Genomic DNA, 17916 nt, shown 5'->3' with positions numbered 1-17916 from the left:
TAGTACCTCTGCCACAAGCCAGCATCATGTGACGATTCGTCACATCTTTCAGTCCATTCAAGATATTGCATATGCTTTTCATCTGTTTCATGTTTGACAAGTCTACACATTTTCAGGGGGCACGGGTGGCCCAGTCGTCTAAGGCGCCGCGATTCACTGTGCAGAGTTGCATCCCTTGGGCACGCCAGAAACCTATGATTGTGGGTTCAAATCCCGGTTTGCCCCGATTATGTTTCTAGGTTTGTCAGCACCATACCCGTGCTCGTGGGTTTCACCGAAGTGGTAAACATCTGATACCTGCATCACTCCGGGCTTTCCTCCCACATTAAGCTGACACGCCGCGATACAACTGGAATACTGTTAAAAGCGGCGTAAAACCAAACTCACTCACTCACTACACATTTTCATAAACAAATGTCAAAGAATGGTTACGGTTCATTAAGAAAGTATCCTTATACATGAACATCTATTTGTTTTTGCGTAGTTATCCTTTGTTTACATTGGTTGTACGGCTCCATGTGCTGTCATCGAAGCCCAGCGGAGAGCTAGCGATACGGTCACTTTGATGTATAAATATATATTGTCATGCAACTCACTGTCGTAGTTGTAGTAGCATTTCTATATAATTATGCAAAACAATATGTAAAGTGCCACCAACTTCTTGCATTAGTCCGATTTATACTGATCTCTGAAAAAGAGTGTTTGTTTACAAACAAGAGAAATGTCCGGTCACGTGATATTCAAATTAGCCTGTGGCAGCGGTGTTATGCTGACTCACCACTGCGCCGGAGTGTGAGCTTCAGTAGCAGAGCCATTAGTGATGTCATTTGATTGTGACGTCATGGTAACCAATGATGTCACAATGGTCTGCAAAGCATTATGATGCAATTTCATTGCAGCGATATCTACAGTATAGATATCGCTTGATCTCACACAAGCAATATCTCCTGTGGGAGCCAGTTTGGGATGATAAGTAATGCCTTCTTGGTCAGAGAAAGGCTCAGTAAAATCACACAGTACTTTGTACATCAATTCCTGAAGATTACACACAACACATGAACACCAGAATTAGAACTAGAATTTTATCATCTTTAACCCTCTCCCTCATCATCATCTTCACTGTCATCTTCTTGTCCATCATCATTGTTATTATTATCATCATCATCATCAGCAATGTCGTCATCTTCTTCCACATCAAGCTCTTCCTCCGACTTCTCAGGAGCTGCAACAAAAATATGACTGGTCAAAGGGAGATAACACAGTCACATCTCTTGAAAGAAGCAGTTGTAAAATCTTCTGAGAGCGAAAAAGGTTTCACACATTGTACCCACAAGGGAAATCAAACCTGATCTTTGGCATGACGAACCTTACCCACATTCCCATCTATGTGGCAGCCTATATAAAAGAGTATTAAGTAAGTCTAAAGTCATTACCTGTTCTTGTTAAGAGATGACTTCTGGCCAACAAATAACCCATCAGCTGGGGTGTAAACACGGCTCAATGACATCTACATATTATCTGACGGCCTGTCATTACCCAACCTATTTACTCTCCTAAATATACAATGTTGATTTATTCAAACCAGACTCTAGGTTGAAAACTGATTGAATTATTTTAAACAAATATATTACTGTGTCCAGTTTGTATGTGGACACCAAGACGACAAGGGACATAACTCCTGCTATGGTACCTTTGACCCTGACCTCTGTCATGCAGATTAAACTTTTGATTCAACACAAGTATGTTTTAGACAGACTTCACTACTGCCTACTATCATAATCCTACATGGTGTTTTGTCAAATTGACCTTGAAAACCACATTTCTACTAAACATATGCCACAACAAATATATTTTCCTGGTAATTCGTCATTATATATAGGATAATCCACGTCCAAGGGTTGTTATGATATTTAAAACCCGCATCCTGAGGGATTTTGCGAAGGGGTGGGGTTTTAAATATCATAACAACCCGAGGGGAAGTGTTTTATCTTACTTATAAACTGATTTTGAAACTTAAAACAACATTTATCAACATTTTTATGTTTCGAACATATTTTCCATGAACCTTATGAAACGGGCGTAAAATATCTGTTGCTGGCGTACAGATCTTGAAAAGGACATTCTAAAAAGCAGTGCGGCTTATCAACACCTCTGTAGCCTTGTGGTACACTCACTGAGCTACAGATATAAAGGTTGCAAGTTCGATCCTCGGGAATATAACGAAAACATTTGTCATTTGATTTTACATTTCATTACATGTTACAATCTGAACGGAAGTTATATTAATAAAATTCCCAGGACATTATATAAAATCCATCGGATATTATAACACATTATATAGCAAATATCACTTAAATATCCTATAAAATCCTGGGGATGTTATATAAAATCCCAGGGACATTACAACGTCCCTGTTTATGAGATTTAACTCGATTTAACCCGATTTTATCCTTGTTACAACATGCAATGGCCACAGAGACCCCAACATAAGCGGTGCTGGTGAGGGTTATGATGTACCTAGTACCTACAAACTTACACTTACAACTTACACGTTACATAAAGACAAGGAGATTCAGGTGGAACTGACAACATCACATCCAAACGTGACACACTTGATATTTGTATGACTACAATCAAACTATGTATGATTTCTTAATGAGCTGGGAGCTCATCTCAAATTTAGTGAGCTGAGGCTTGTTTAACCAAGAGTCATTCCCAAAGTAACCAAGGACAACACTGTGATTTTTACTGAGGCTTGGACTTACAAACTCAAAATGTTATTAGGTGCAGCACAAATTTACCCAAATTTCATAATAAAAAACCCATTTTATTAACATAAATTTATTCATTTTCTGAGTGAAGAACATACTTCATTGAGTGAGTGAGTGTGAGTGAGTGAGTGAGTGAGTGAGTGAGTGAGTGTGAGTGAGTGAGTGAGTGAGTAAGTGAGTGAGTGAGTGAGTTGGGTTTAACCCCGCTTTGAACAATATTTTAGTGCCAGCTTAATGTGGGAGGAAAGCCCAAAGCAATACAGGGCACAGACATTAACCACTTTGGTGCTGACTAACCTGGAAACATACTCAGAGGAACCCGGACTCAAATCTACCATTTGATCAAGTCTCCTTGAGGAAAGGATTAATTGCTCACTTTGTTCGCCATAACGACAGAGGAAGACTGACTGTAATCCTCTAGATCACGGTCCAGCGCAAGGAATGAATTGGTCAGACTTATCACTGTGCCCGTTACAGTTAAAGAGGCATAATGTAGTTTCAGGATTATTGAAAATGTTTAAATAATATTGCAGGGGCAACATACACCACCAAGTCTCCTATGATAATGTCACAGATATATGAAAGTGTTATCTCCTGCCAGTGGAACACCTGTCACACAACTGAAGCTAACTCCAAAATACGTTTAGCAAATATACAATGAGGTGAGGTGAAATTGGGTTTAACGTTGCGTCCAAGATTATTGCACTTATATAGCGACATGCATGCACGTGTATGTGGCTGCTTGTACTAGTCCGGACTGATGCCGATTTATAGTGCTAGCTCACTGAGATACCATGCCGCAGTTTAACATGAATACCCCACTCAGACACAGTATACTGACTCCGAGCCAACCAGTCCTTGTTTTAGCCCCTTAATGCCGAGCGCCAGACAGGGTAACAACAAGTACAATCTGTATGACGCGGCCCGGGATCGAACCCTGGACCTTCCGCTCTCCGGGCGGACGCTCTACCACAAGACCACGGAGGCGGTCAAATATACAATGAAGGTAAAAGTCAAAACAGTCACTGCAGATTTGATCTCGTTAACTAATCCAGGTAATATTCATAGTTGTGAAAACTATTGCGAAATCCATCTGAGTTTCTAACTTTCAACATAACTTTTCTTGTGACTATCTGTTGTAAGAAAACAACCATATTTTCTTTTCATCTGCAGCTAACAAGTCATACAATATCCAATCTCATTAAAATCAGATCTTAGTTCTCGCTACCGCTAAACAAAGATCTGAGGACATCCCATTAGGGGTCACGTCAGAACGACCTTTCTCGAGCCTCGAAAATGTTAAAACAGGGTATTCCGAACGATAGTTGTGGGCTTAACAACTGAATCTATACAATCTAGACCATATATTAGCCATTCTAGAACATTCTTTTGTTTAGGTTTCAAATTTTTAAGCGAGATTTTGTCAAAATATATTTCGAAGCGTAGTCGCCAATTTGAAATTAGTGCCGTAAAGCACGAGAAAGCTGCCTTCTGATTGGCTCATGTCGACTTCTTGTCAGTAATTCCATTAGTCGGTCAGATTTTGCGAAAGGTCGGTCTGATATGACCCGTAATGGGATGTCCTCAGATCTTTGTTTAGCGGCAGCGAGAACTAAGATATGATTTTAATGAGATTGTACAATATCATGTCAAGTGAGAGGAACTCCGTACGTTTGACTGTGACTTTTGTGGGTACAATTGGATCCGGCCTGGCATTGAACACTTCCCACTTGCCATCATTACTCCACATCCCCTCTATTGTGATGTGGAACTGCGCCATCTGGTGGCCAAACAGTTTCTGAAACAGAGTAAGAACACTGCCAAATTTGATACAGTCCATCAATCACTACACCATCAAGTAACGTGTAGGGTTTGATCAAAACCTTACAGTTGAACTCTGTAGTTTTAAATGCAGTTCTAACAATACATTTAATACACATTTAAGTCCATTCTATCCATACAAACATAGCAACTCAATATTTATCTTTTCACTGCCCAATTAGGTTGAGTTTCTGAACGACTATTGACACTGTTCCTACAGTCAGTGTAGGAATACATCCGGTTCTTACTTTTACGTACAGTTCCTAAGTAGCTGTGTTTGTGTTGTCATGGTTGCAGAGCAGATTTGTTTAGAGTAGTATATATTGAAAGTTAACATTGATGCGGTGATACACAATGGCATGGCAGATTCACTATGGTCATATGAAGGAATCAGGTGTTCTTTTACTTTTTTAGAGTTGCATATACTGGGACAGTTTTATCCTTTTATTCTAATGAAGCACATTGAGACAGCAAGCTCGTAATGTAAGACATGTCAATTCTTGTTCATGATCAATTATCACCACTACTACTCACCAAAAGCCGGGCTTGTTCTGGTGTCAACACGTCCCCATCCTCACAGATAGTGTGGTTGCGTAGCAATGTAATCACCCCTGGAAAAACATTCAGTTCAACAAATGTCCAATAATATTGCTGCAGACCTTTTCAACAAAAGAGTCACAGACAACCTATTTTGACCCCGAGTCCCCACTGCAGTCATGCTTGAAATCCCATGAAGCCACTCCCATAGACTATTCTATCTATCTAACATATAATTCAAGATATAATTCAATTTTTCAAGTCATAGACCAATATTCTTTACTCTTAATAAACTGCAGCTGTGACAGAAAATCAACCAGTTTGTGGGCATACGTCACAAAGGTGAAGGGAGGTAACTCCTAGGGGACTATCTGTAATAAGCATCAGCTCCTCATACCCTGTCAATACCTGCTACATACAATACACACAGGACAACTACTTACACACCCTAATGTGACAACTATTACAGTTCTACTAACATTAGTGGTTCCTCCACATAATTAATTTGCAGTATCTTAATTTGTTTGGGGAAAAATGTACTTTTCCCCAGTCAACATGGTATGCTGTTGGTCCGAAGAAAGTAACAAGGGCAGTAACTCTGTCATGATTATGATTACATCAATTCAAACATTTCGGATGATGGTGCCAAGCAATCTTTTTTTAACCTACCAACACCACAATCCTTGATCTCCAAAGACAAAGAATAAAAAATCAGAATCAGGTAATGTCCCTTTCACTTGATGACATGCATGACTACTGATATTTCAAATCAACGAAATTGATGTAAAAATAACTATCTTTATCTCTGATCCAGTAAGCCACCTGACAATAGTCAATATGCAGGGGCAGTGGGGTAGCCTAGTAGCTAAAGCGGTCATCATGCCGAAAACATGGGTTCCATTCCCAACATGGGTACAATGTGTAAAGCCCATTTTTGGTGTCCCTCGCCGTGATATTGCTGGAATAAGCAGCGTAAAACTATACTCACTCACTCACTCATCAAATTGCAAAAGAAACAACTGTGCCAGCATGTTTCGTAAACCAACATGTTAACAAGCTACTGCCCTAGCTACAACACTCAGGCCTCGTCCCCTACCTCGCTTGAGACATGTGGGCAGTCCGAGCTGACGAAGCTGTGGCTCCATGGAGTGGGCGAACTGTGGGATGGGCCCCTCCTCTATCTCCACCGTCTGTGTGGCCGCCGTCCCTGACCGAGCGTAGTCTGGTACACGTAGATTGTCAAAGTACCTGTGCATAACAAACACCATTGATGACAAGCATTCTAATGAAACTAAAGCCATGGGCATCTATGTCCCTGCCGATGTATACAGACAGTAAAGCAATGCACGACACTTACTGTGAAACTGAAAAGCATGGGTATGGGTCTGGCAAATCTAGACACATAACATGTGACAACAGGACAGACTCAAAAGTATCACACTGTGTTGATATCTCGATTCATATTAAGTGTAAACGTTATGTACGTGTATAGACAAAGATTAAGGTAAAAAAATGAATGTAAGCTAGAACCGAGGTACGGTCTGTCTAACCAGACATGTGACAAAACTACTGACACTGTCATACACAGACTTTTAATGGACAGAAGTGACTAGCTGAAGCCAAACACAGTTTGGAATCCAAAGGCACAGTTAATATCATAATGGCTTTCTTGGTGCCTGAAGGTAAAAACTTGTGATTGCGTATATTGATAAAAGTTTTTTCGCAAAACTAAAATGGACAAAGTTGTATAAAGAACATACCTACAGGCTTCATGATTCATAAAATAACCTGGAGGTTCAGAATATTTATCAATCCAAATGAAAAGGAAGGCCTCCACGTTTCAAAATTGCAACTGCTTATCATCTAACTGTTGGTGAAATGACATTCCCCAAGTCGGAAGATGCGTTGAAGGTATTCCTGTTGTTGGTGCGCTTCAATTCCAAAGGGCACACTTCAACAACTTTGTGAGTGTCCCATGGCACATTAGAAATAAAAGAACTTTAATCAGTTTGGCTAAAAGTAATTGACATTTTCCGCACTTCAAAACCTGTTTCTTGGTCTTGTTGGTGAACATGAGTCCAGTTTGCCCTCGGAGCTGCAGACTGAGCTTGTGTAGGTTGTCCCGATACTCGTTCTCACAGGTCTGACCAACTGCCAGGGCCATGACTTTGTTCTTGCCAAAGAAAAACCTGTATAACAGAAGTGAAGTATTGTCAAAGAACAGTAGTTGATAAGAACAGTGCCATGACTTTACCAGAGCTTGGTCAGAACAGTGCCATGACAAGGTAAGGACAAGGTGCAAACAATAGTTGGAACAGTGCTATAACAACAGCACAAGGTTAAAACAAGGTTAGGTCAGCGTCATGACGACAGCACAAGGTTAGAACAGTGACATGAAGACAGCACAAGGTAAGGACAGTGTCATGAAGACAGGACAAGGTTAGAACAGTGTCATGAAGACAGGACAAGGTTAGAACAGTGTCATGAAGACAGGACAAGGTTAGAACAGCGTCATGAAGACAGGACAAGGTTAGAACAGTGTCATCAAGACAGGACAAGGTTAGAACAGTGTCATGAAGACAGGACAAGGTTAGAACAGTGTCATGAAGACAGGACAAGGTTAGAACAGCGTCATGAAGACAGGACAAGGTTAGAACAGCGTCATGAAGACAGGACAAGGTTATAACAGTGTCATCAAGACAGGACAAGGTTAGAACAGTGTCATGAAGACAGGACAAGGTTAGAACAGTGTCATGAAGACAGGACAAGGTTAGAACAGTGTCATGAAGACAGGACAAGGTTAGAACAGTGTCATCAAGACAGGACAAGGTTAGAACAGTGTCATGAAGACAGGACAAGGTTAGAACAGCGTCATGAAGACAGGACAAGGTTAGAACAGCGTCATGAAGACAGGACAAGGTTAGAACAGCGTCATGAAGACAGGACAAGGTTTGAACAGTGTCATGAAGATAGGACAAGGTTAGAACAGTGTCATGAGGACAGGACAAGGTTAGAACAGTGTCATGAAGACAGGACAAGGTGAGGACAGTGCCCTGAAGACAGGACAAGGTTAGAACAGTGTCATGAAGACAGGACAAGGTTAGAACAGTGTCATGAAGACAGGTCAAGGTTAGAACAGTGTCATGAAGATAGGACAAGGTTAGAACAGTGTCATGAGGACAGGACAAGGTTAGAACAGTGTCATGAAGACAGGACAAGGTGAGGACAGTGCCCTGAAGACAGGACAAGGTTAGAACAGTGTCATGAAGACAGGACAAGGTTAGAACAGTGTCATGAAGACAGGACAAGGTTAGAACAGTGTCATGAAGATAGGACAAGGTTAGAACAGTGTCATGAGGACAGGACAAGGTTAGAACAGTGTCATGAGGACAGGACAAGGTGAGGACAGTGCCCTGAAGACAGGACAAGGTGAGGACAGTGCCCTGAAGACAGGACAAGGTGAGGACAGTGTCATGAAGACAGGACAAGGTTAGAACAGTGTCATGAAGACAGGACAAGGTTAGAACAGCGTCATGAAGACAGGACAAGGTTAGAACAGCGTCATGAAGACAGGACAAGGTTAGAACAGTGTCATGAAGATAGGACAAGGTTAGAACAGTGTCATGAGGACAGGACAAGGTTAGAACAGTGTCATGAAGACAGGACAAGGTGAGGACAGTGCCCTGAAGACAGGACAAGGTTAGAACAGTGTCATGAAGACAGGACAAGGTGAGGACAGTGCCCTGAAGACAGGACAAGGTTAGAACAGTGCCCTGAAGACAGGACAAGGTTAGAACAGTGTCATGAAGACAGGACAAGGTTAGAACAGTGTCATGAAGACAGGACAAGGTTAGAACAGTGTCATGAAGATAGGACAAGGTTAGAACAGTGTCATGAGGACAGGACAAGGTTAGAACAGTGTCATGAGGACAGGACAAGGTGAGGACAGTGTCATGAAGACAGGACAAGGTTAGAACAGTGTCATGGCGACAGGACAAGGTTAGAACATTGTCATGAAGACAGGACAAGGTTAGAACAGTGTCATGGCGACAGGACAAGGTTAGAACATTGTCATGAAGACAGGACAAGGTTAGAACATTGTCATGAAGACGGGACAAGGTTAGAACATTGTCATGGCGACAGGACAAGGTGAGGACAGTGTCATGGCGACAGGACAAGGTTAGAACATTGTCATGAAGACAGGACAAGGTTAGAACAGTGTCATGGCGACAGGACAAGGTTAGAACATTGTCATGAAGACAGGACAAGGTTAGAACATTGTCATGGCGACAGGACAAGGTGAGGACAGTGCCATGAGGACAGGATAAGGTTAGAACAGCGTCATGAAGACAGGACAAGGTTAGAACAGTGTCATGAAGACAGGACAAGGTGAGGACAGTGCCCTGAAGACAGGACAAGGTTAGAACAGTGTCATGGCGACAGGACAAGGTTAGAACATTGTCATGAAGACAGGACAAGGTTAGAACAGTGTCATGGCAACAGGACAAGGTTAGAACAGTGTCATGAAGACAGGACAAGGTGAGAACAGTGTCATGGCGACAGGACAAGGTTAGAACATTGTCATGAAGACAGGACAAGGTTAGAACAGTGTCATGAAGACAGGACAAGGTTAGAACAGTGTCATGGCGACAGGACAAGGTTAGAACATTGTCATGAAGACAGGACAAGGTTAGAACATTGTCATGAAGACAGGACAAGGTTAGAACAGTGTCATGGCGACAGGACAAGGTTAGAACAGTGCCATGAAGACAGGACAAGGTTAGAACAGCGTCATGAAGACAGGACAAGGTTAGAACAGTGTCATGAAGACAGGACAAGGTGAGGACAGTGTCATGAAGATAGGACAAGGTTAGAACAGTGTCATGAAGATAGGACAAGGTTAGAACAGTGTCATGAAGACAGGACAAGGTGAGGACAGTGTCATGAGGACAGGATAAGGTAAGGACAGTGTCATGAAGACAGGACAAGGGTAGAACAGTGTCATGAAGACAGGACAAGGTTAGGACAGTGCCCTGAAGACAGGACAAGGTTAGAACAGTGCCATGGCGACAGGACAAGGTTAGAACATTGTCATGGCGACAGGACAAGGTGAGGACAGTGCCATGAAGACAAGACAAGGTTAGAACAGTGTCATGGCGACAGGACAAGGTTAGAACATTGTCATGGCGACAGGACAAGGTGAGGACAGTGCCATGAAGACAGGACAAGGTTAGGACAGTGTCATGAAGACAGGACAAGGTTAGAACAGTGTCATGAAGACAGGACAAGGTTAGAACATTGTCATGGCGACAGGACAAGATGAGGACAGTGCCATGAAGACAAGACAAGGTTAGAACAGTGCCATGAAGACAGGACAAGGTTAGAACATTGTCATGGCGACAGGACAAGGTAAGGACAGTGCCCTGAAGACAGGACAAGGTTAGAACAGTGCCATGAAGACAGGACAAGGTTAGAACAGTGTCATGGCGACAGGACAAGGTAAGGACAGTGCCCTGAAGACAGGACAAGGTTAGAACAGTGTCATGAAGACAGGACAAGGTTAGAACAGTGCCATGAAGACAGGACAAGGTAAGGACAGTGTCGTGAGGACAGGACAAGGTAAGGACTATGTCATGAGGACAGGACAAGGTAAGGACAGTGCTATGATGACAGGACAAGGTGAGGACAGTGCCATGACAAAGTTCAAGCAGGGGCATGACATAGCCAGAAAGTTGCTTAATGTTGCACTCAGCAATATTCCAGCTTCATCAATGAGATTTGACCAGTCAAAAAACTGACTGACAAAATCAGGAGATCCCTTTTAAATGTGTATGAATACTTAACTTTGTCAATGAAAAAACATTCTGTCCCAAATTATAGGACATGGCTTTCAGCATGGCAGCATGAAATGTCTTGTCTTAAAAATGTTGTTCTAGTGCAGTGCTCTGGAAATTGGCATATAGAGATTATAATGCATGTGTGTCCTACTGATTTTATGAAACAAGTGTCAGATTTCTCGTATTTACCTAGCGAGAGCGAGGGTAATATAAGAAATCTTAAACAAGTTTTATAAAATCAGCATATGAGAGTGTAATAATTTCTAAATTACCCATTCAGTGTTCTGCCGAGACAGCGGTCTCGCGGAATTCTCACAATATTTTATTGATTGGCGCATGATATATACTCTCAGTGGGACAAGGGGCACATTTATGTAGATGGGTTTATCTATATAACAAGAGTTTGCCACTAATGTGGCCATATCCCCTGCCCCTGTTGCAGAATTTATGACATAATTAAATCTAAACAAACCCTAACCTTTTTAAACCAAGATGGAACTTGTCATTGAAATTGTAAAAAAAGAAGGGTTTGGAACCAAAGTCCATCTTGTTGACATGGAAACGTAAAAAATAAAAATTTCTAAATAGGAAAAGCCACCAGTTCAGCATGTACCTGACAAACCTGCAAAGTTTCATGAAAAAATATTGAACGGTTTATGAGTTATGCTCTGGAAACGAACCCTACCCTCACCATGCTCACAGAACCTAAGTCCATCTTGTTGCCATGGAAACGTACAAAAATAAACAGTTCTAACATTTCTAAATAGCAAAAGCCACCAGTTCAGCATGTACCTGACAGACCTGCAAAGTTTGATGAAAAGGAATTGAACGGTTTATGGGTTATGCTCTGGAAACGAACCCTACCCTCACAGAACCTAAGTCCATCTTGTTGACATGGAAAGGTAAAAAATAAAAATTTCTAAAATTTCTAAATAGCAAAAGGCACCAGTTCAGCATGTACCTGACAGACCTGCAAAGTTTCATGAAAAAATATTGAACGGTTTCTGAGTTATGTTCGGGAAACGAAACGTGATGGGCGGATGGACGGAGCCCGTTTCAATATCCCTCGCCAACTTTGTTGGGCGGGGGATAATTATGGGAGTCACTAACTGTCACAAAAACATCACAGCTGCTTCTATTATTGAATGTAAATGTCATGCTTATCGTTGACATATGTGTCTCAATTTACTATCAGAGCCTTTTATTGGCTCAAATTAGAATTTCAATCCAATCAGTTTACACATTTCTGCAAATAAAGTTCTGATAATGCCAAAGATGTTTCTGCTTTAAATGACCTCGGTATCGCAGAATTGCGGATCAACAGTTCTGTTAGCAATACACAGAATGTCATGTGTCATATGAATCATGTTAAATCTAATTCAATAACAAAGATACATTCTTATTTTGTAATGAGTACCTTGAAAGACAGTGACTACAAACAAACTAATAAGGCTAATTACATATGACATTGGACGTTGTTGTTGCCATACATAATATCTGAGAAAGATGCCATCCAAAACATTTGTGTATCGCAAACGTAACTATTTGATGGCGATTCTGCATCAATAACCTGTTACCATGGGGTCTTAAGTCTTATATGTTCTCTCAGAATGTGGCCCCATACATTATGAAAATGAGCCCATGTATTAATGCTGGAAGGGTCCCTGTCCCCACTTGTTCACTTCCTAGGCAGAACACTGCCCATTATTTCTTATCCTTTTTAGCTCCCCTTTAGAAAAAGCCCCGATCACAACCACTGTCATTGATAACCAAAACTGTTGAATGATGTCAACAATTTTCAGCTAATGACATCGTTACTTGTGTGACGTCATTCCAACCTTACATCACAATACGATTCAAATGAAGTCAACAATCCCATCCGAGTGATGTAAACAATGTGTGAAGTGATGTTTGCCCTGGTGCGCATAGATTTTTATGAACTCGGTTATTTCTTACCCCACGGGTAAAAGATTTAAATACCTACCGACTATGTTTCCATTCCTGTCGCACATCTTTCAACTGAATGTTCCGCATATTCTGTACGGAGAATGTGAATATTCTAGCATATCGGTCAACAGTATCCCGAATCTGGAAAATAAGAGTAAAACATTTTTAAAAAAAGGGTGAAAATTATCTTATCAGTATCCCCCGCCATGGGGCACATTAGAATTGTAACTTTTACAATAAATCATATATTTATAATAAGGATCCTATCTCACACTATGCATTTCTCTTCTTTCAAACCTAAGTGGAACTGTGCCTAAACAAAGATTTCAAGCTTCTTAAAAAATAATTCCCCCAAACACTCCAAGCGTCACCATGGTCACCTCCTAGCAATCTGGGTCATGCAAGCTTTTCTTGCCGGTTGACCCACACGTGCTGAACACGTGGTTTGCCCAGCCAACTCATTCTCTTTCTGGACCTTAAATAGGCTAGAGGAATTGTGGTGCGGGGACGGAAGGTGGGGCATATAGCGTGTGAGATATAGGATAAGTATTACATATACATACAAATTATCTCACACTATGCATTTTATCCCATCATTGGAAGGTCCATAAAGACAACAACTGTAGGATATACACGAGGAAGCTGGAGCTAATCAGTGATACAGAACCATATTATTATGTAACACTGTCAAGTGTCATTAGACAAAGCTCGTTGATAGGAATGAAACACTCCCAAAGAGAGTTGTGACCCTGACACGTGAACAGAGGAACACACGTGAAGTCGGGTACAATATGTGTAACATGTTCCTACGTGAGTGAGCTTCCGGGGTAGAATAAGTCTTCAGCAACCCATGCTTGCCGTAAAAGGTGACTATGCTTGTCGTAAAAGGTGACTAACGGGATCGGGTGGTCGGGCTCGCTGACTTGGTTGATGCATGTCATCGATCCCAATTGCGTGGCTCTATACTCATGATATTAATCACTGGATTGTCTGGTCCAGACTCGATTATTTACAGACCGCCGTCATATAGCTGTAATGTATATGTAATAAATACTGCTGAATGATGGGGCACAGCTTATAAGGGGCAGAATAATATGGGCAAATCATTTATTTCAAACTATGATGACTGGTATGTATATTGCAATGGAGAAACTGACTTGATCATCCATGCATGACAGATTTTCATTTGGTATATAACGTCTAGTTGGTTACGCAATTTTGACTGGTCTATGCAAAGACTCGTGAGTACAGTAATGAAACTCTGTAACTCCAGCCTATTTCGGCAAGGATGGAAACTGGTCAGTAAATGCCCTTCCCTTGGGAAGATGCCTGACAGAATGCATCATGGTTTTCTGACCAAGACACTGCTGTGGCACAATACTGTATTTAATGTGTCAATTTGTGTTTCAGCTGAAGAGTAACAAGTGTTGATATTCTAAACTAACAAAATATTTGAATGAAGGTGCAACAGGGTAAAGCTTTAGCATGGCTCCGTCTCTACATGTCACTAGTTGTCACAGTGCGCACTGGCCTGGGATCCAGACCGGAAGTGACGGGTTGGACCATTGTTTATATCATTTCAATAAGAGAGTTATTGCTGTTTGGAAAAAAAAGATAGCCCATTGCTAACCCTGAATGCCCATTTGACAACAGGATCACAGACCAGATATCATGTGCCTACACAGCCGTGAGTGAAAAAACATTTTTGCTCAAAATTACAACCGACTGACAAACAGGGTGAGCATTGTGAGTGGGCGGTTGAGTGAGTACGGTTGTAAGACGCTTAATGCAATATTCAAGCATGTCACGGCAGGGGCACCAGAAATGAGCTTCACACACTGTCCATGTGGGGAATCAAGCCCGGGGCTTTGACATAACAAGCAAACACTTTAACCACAAGACTACCCAATCGCCCCTGTTGAGTTTCTGTTTGTATGTTTGTTGTTTAACACCGCATTCACCAATATTCCAGCAAAAGGAAGGAGCTATGTAAATAATCGAGTCTGGACCAGTCAATCCAGTGATTCACATCAGGAACATCAATCCATGGGATGCGACATGCATCAACCAAGTCTCGCCTAACCACCCAAACCTTTTAGTCACCTCTTACGGCAAGCAGAGTCGCTTTTTACAGCAAGCATGGGTTGCTGAAGACCTATAATACCCCTGATATTCATGGGTCGTTGAGTGAGGTAGTAACCTCTGGGCTAACCCACCCTGATAAAACAATACAGTAAACAGCTGATACATACCTCTTCAACAAGCTTCTGCTTTAGTTCTAATCCTTTTTTTCTTGTCTGTGTCAAGGAAACTGCAAAATACAAATTACATAAGTATGGTCACAAATTATTGTGAGGTAAATATGCAAGGCCAGAGTGAAAAGCTTTCTCTTTTTATTTACCATAGATTCATTGAAAGTGAAAAAACATATCCTGTATCAAGTATATTATGACATTAGGATCATAAGAGTAAATTTATACACAATAGAAAATAAAGATGATGCAACAGAAATACAGCCAGGAACCAGTCTATTTGCGAAGATTGGTTCTGCAGTCATGTTCTCAGAGGGGAACAAGACATATTGCTGTGCAGAGTACTGCAAACAGTAACCATGGTAACATCCTGAACTGTTGTGTATAAGCTATAACTTCAACATACTATGCAGTCATAATGTTACAGTCCCCACTCATTGTCGCTCAACAGGTATATTCCAAGGGGGTCTAGCTTAACGTCACTTTCAACAATGTTTCAGTAAAATCGCGATGTCAGCCAAAAGGTCTTTTTCATTAATTGCATTTCTAATTGTATTCTTAACAGTATTTCAGTTATATCACAGCGTGTCAGTTTAATGTGGGAGGGAAGCCCGAAGTGGCTCTGTCTAAGCATGTGGTCTCTAGCATGCTATTGCTGGCTGTACAAGGTGAATACATAGGTTTGGGTGGTCAGGCTCTGTCACTTGCTTGATACTGTATTCAACATATTAGGTGCCTTGTTCCAATAAGCAAAATTCTGGACCAATCTGTGAGAAAGCTTCATAACATACATACAAGTTCACACAGACATGGAACACTAAAATTCAAGGCCGCCAACTGTCATTTACAAGGCTTTTGGGGGTTATTAGCCTTAGTCTGTCTATATTTTATAAATTCAGCATACAATATAATAGTTGTAAAACATAAAAAGCAGTATGACCATCACACATATTCCAACAAGATTCATTTTTCACCCAACAAAAAAATAGATACAGTCTGTCATGAGTTAGTGAGTGAATATGGTTTTATGCTGCCTTTAGCAATATCATGGCGGGGGACACCAGAAATGGACTTCACACATTGTACCCATGCCGGCAATCGAACCCGGGTCTTCAGCATGACGAGCGAACGTTTTAACCACTAGGCTACCCCACCGCCCCCAGTCTGTCATGAATTCTTCAGGGTCTTTGGCACACAAATCTATCACTGTGATAAATCTCACTTACACATATTTGTGTGCTCTAATGCTTCTATTAACAAGTATATGTCAGTTTGTACAAATTCAAGGCTTTTCAAGCTTTTGGTGAGCACTGGAACTACAAATATGTACGCAGGTACTTTTTCATATACAGATATGTACCCTAACAAAAATCAGAATACAGAACTGTACCCTGGGATAAGTGTGTTAAACTGGTTCTTTGCACGCTTGCGTAGAAGAGATTTCTCGTAAGCCAAGCTGCGGTAAAAACCAATATGGCATGTTGCGTTAGTCTAAATGCATCGGCACATGAGAGATTTTTCATATTCTGAATCGGAACTATCATCCTCTTGTATGAGATGCACTCCAGGGTACTGTAATGCAGCTATGCACAACATGCATTTCAAATCAGAAAGGGGATCCAGAACTACTGCATGAACCAGTTTCTGTTTGAGGAATACGGACTCATCACTCATGATCACTCATTATGTGACTGGAAAACGTTCTGATTTTGGTAAGGGTACGTTTCTGTATACCGAAAGTACCTGGGGTACATGTCTGAAGTACCCGTGCTGACAAAGACCACTTCAACATTAGTAGCTGCGCCACTTAAGTCATGCCATGTATCTTAACTTATTCCACTACTTTTTGTCACGAATGAGTGAGGTGAGGTGAAATTGGGTTTAACGTCGCGTCCAAGATTATTGCACTTATATAGCGACGTGCATGCACGTGTATGTTGTGGCTGCTTGAACTAGTCCGGACTGATGCCGATTTATAGTGTTAGCTCACTGAGATACCACGAATGAGTGAAATAAGCAGACTTTTCCCATGCTTTAGGCATGACACTGCCCCATGTCATCTGCAGTGAACATCAAGCAGGGGCTTACTTTTACATAAGGTTTAGTGCATTGGGGGAATCAACTTATGTACGGTTCAGATAATATTAATATTTACGGACGTGTAAGCCAAATTAATTAAGAATATGTCTCCGCGTATTCGCAAAACCCTACTCTGACACATAAAGTTGCCTGTAGAACTATTAACATTATGTCACAACATAACTGAAATGAACACTGATAGAGTGGTGGCTTGTCCCCCATCTGGTATTCGCAAGATGTATTTTATGAAAACATTTTTTGCGATAAAGCTAAACATTACTCCCAAGCCCTGCGTCCGCTATTCCATTGATAAAATAGTAAATCTACCTTTCCGATCACGTTTCGATTTCGGCATTTTCGAGGTTTAACCATGTGGTCAAAACACCGGAAGTTGATAAGTGCTTGCTTTGGGTTATGGGAACTCTCATTTTATCGCTTTCGCAATTTTATAAATTCATGTAACTTTATGTATCTAAATGTATACAGTAATGGTTTATTTACATAAGTAACATAAACAAATTATATCAATATGGATATAATATGCCTGCCTCCTTGGTTGGCATGGAGACAATGACGTCAAGGCTACCCTGGGAAAGGGACTGTATTCCCCATAATGGCGCAGGAATCTAAGGGTAGATAACTCTTGGAAATCAGTGATGTAAATAGGGAATA

General features: G+C 41.2%; 1 protein-coding gene across 1 annotated transcript; it reads right to left on the bottom strand.

Annotated features, from left to right (window-relative positions):
- Nucleotides 1-1068: 1068 nt before the first annotated feature.
- Nucleotides 1069-17702, bottom strand: LOC124148196 (mRNA turnover protein 4 homolog). Its single transcript, XM_046519176.2, has 8 exons — nt 17572-17702; nt 15166-15224; nt 12951-13054; nt 7169-7318; nt 6226-6377; nt 5127-5203; nt 4443-4569; nt 1069-1222 (listed from the first exon to the last, which is right to left on the bottom strand). The coding sequence occupies exons 1-8, from the start codon at nt 17597-17599 to the stop codon at nt 1092-1094; spliced, it is 828 nt and encodes a 275-aa protein (XP_046375132.2). The 5' UTR covers nt 17600-17702; the 3' UTR covers nt 1069-1091.
- Nucleotides 17703-17916: the final 214 nt, after the last annotated feature.

The sequence above is a fragment of the Haliotis rufescens genome, unplaced genomic scaffold (assembly GCF_023055435.1).
Source record: "Haliotis rufescens isolate VD_foot unplaced genomic scaffold, xgHalRufe1.0.p SCAF_1, whole genome shotgun sequence".
Taxonomy (NCBI): Eukaryota; Metazoa; Mollusca; class Gastropoda; order Lepetellida; family Haliotidae; genus Haliotis; species Haliotis rufescens.
Note: the sequence above shows the minus strand (reverse complement) of the source record. Positions and strands in the feature narration are given on the sequence as shown.

What these genes read in the sequence shown, in the direction of transcription:
- LOC124148196 (XM_046519176.2), bottom strand. Translation starts at nt 17,599, where the DNA reads ATGCCGAAATCGAAACGTGATCGGAAAG. An exon ending in AGCAGAAGCTTGTTGAAGAG is followed by an intron (nt 13,055 to 15,165) that starts GTATGTATCAGC and finishes CTTATTTTCCAG; the next exon opens with ATTCGGGATACTGTTGACCG. An exon ending in ACCAAGAAACAGGTTTTGAA is followed by an intron (nt 6,378 to 7,168) that starts GTGCGGAAAATG and finishes TGTTATGCACAG; the next exon opens with GTACTTTGACAATCTACGTG.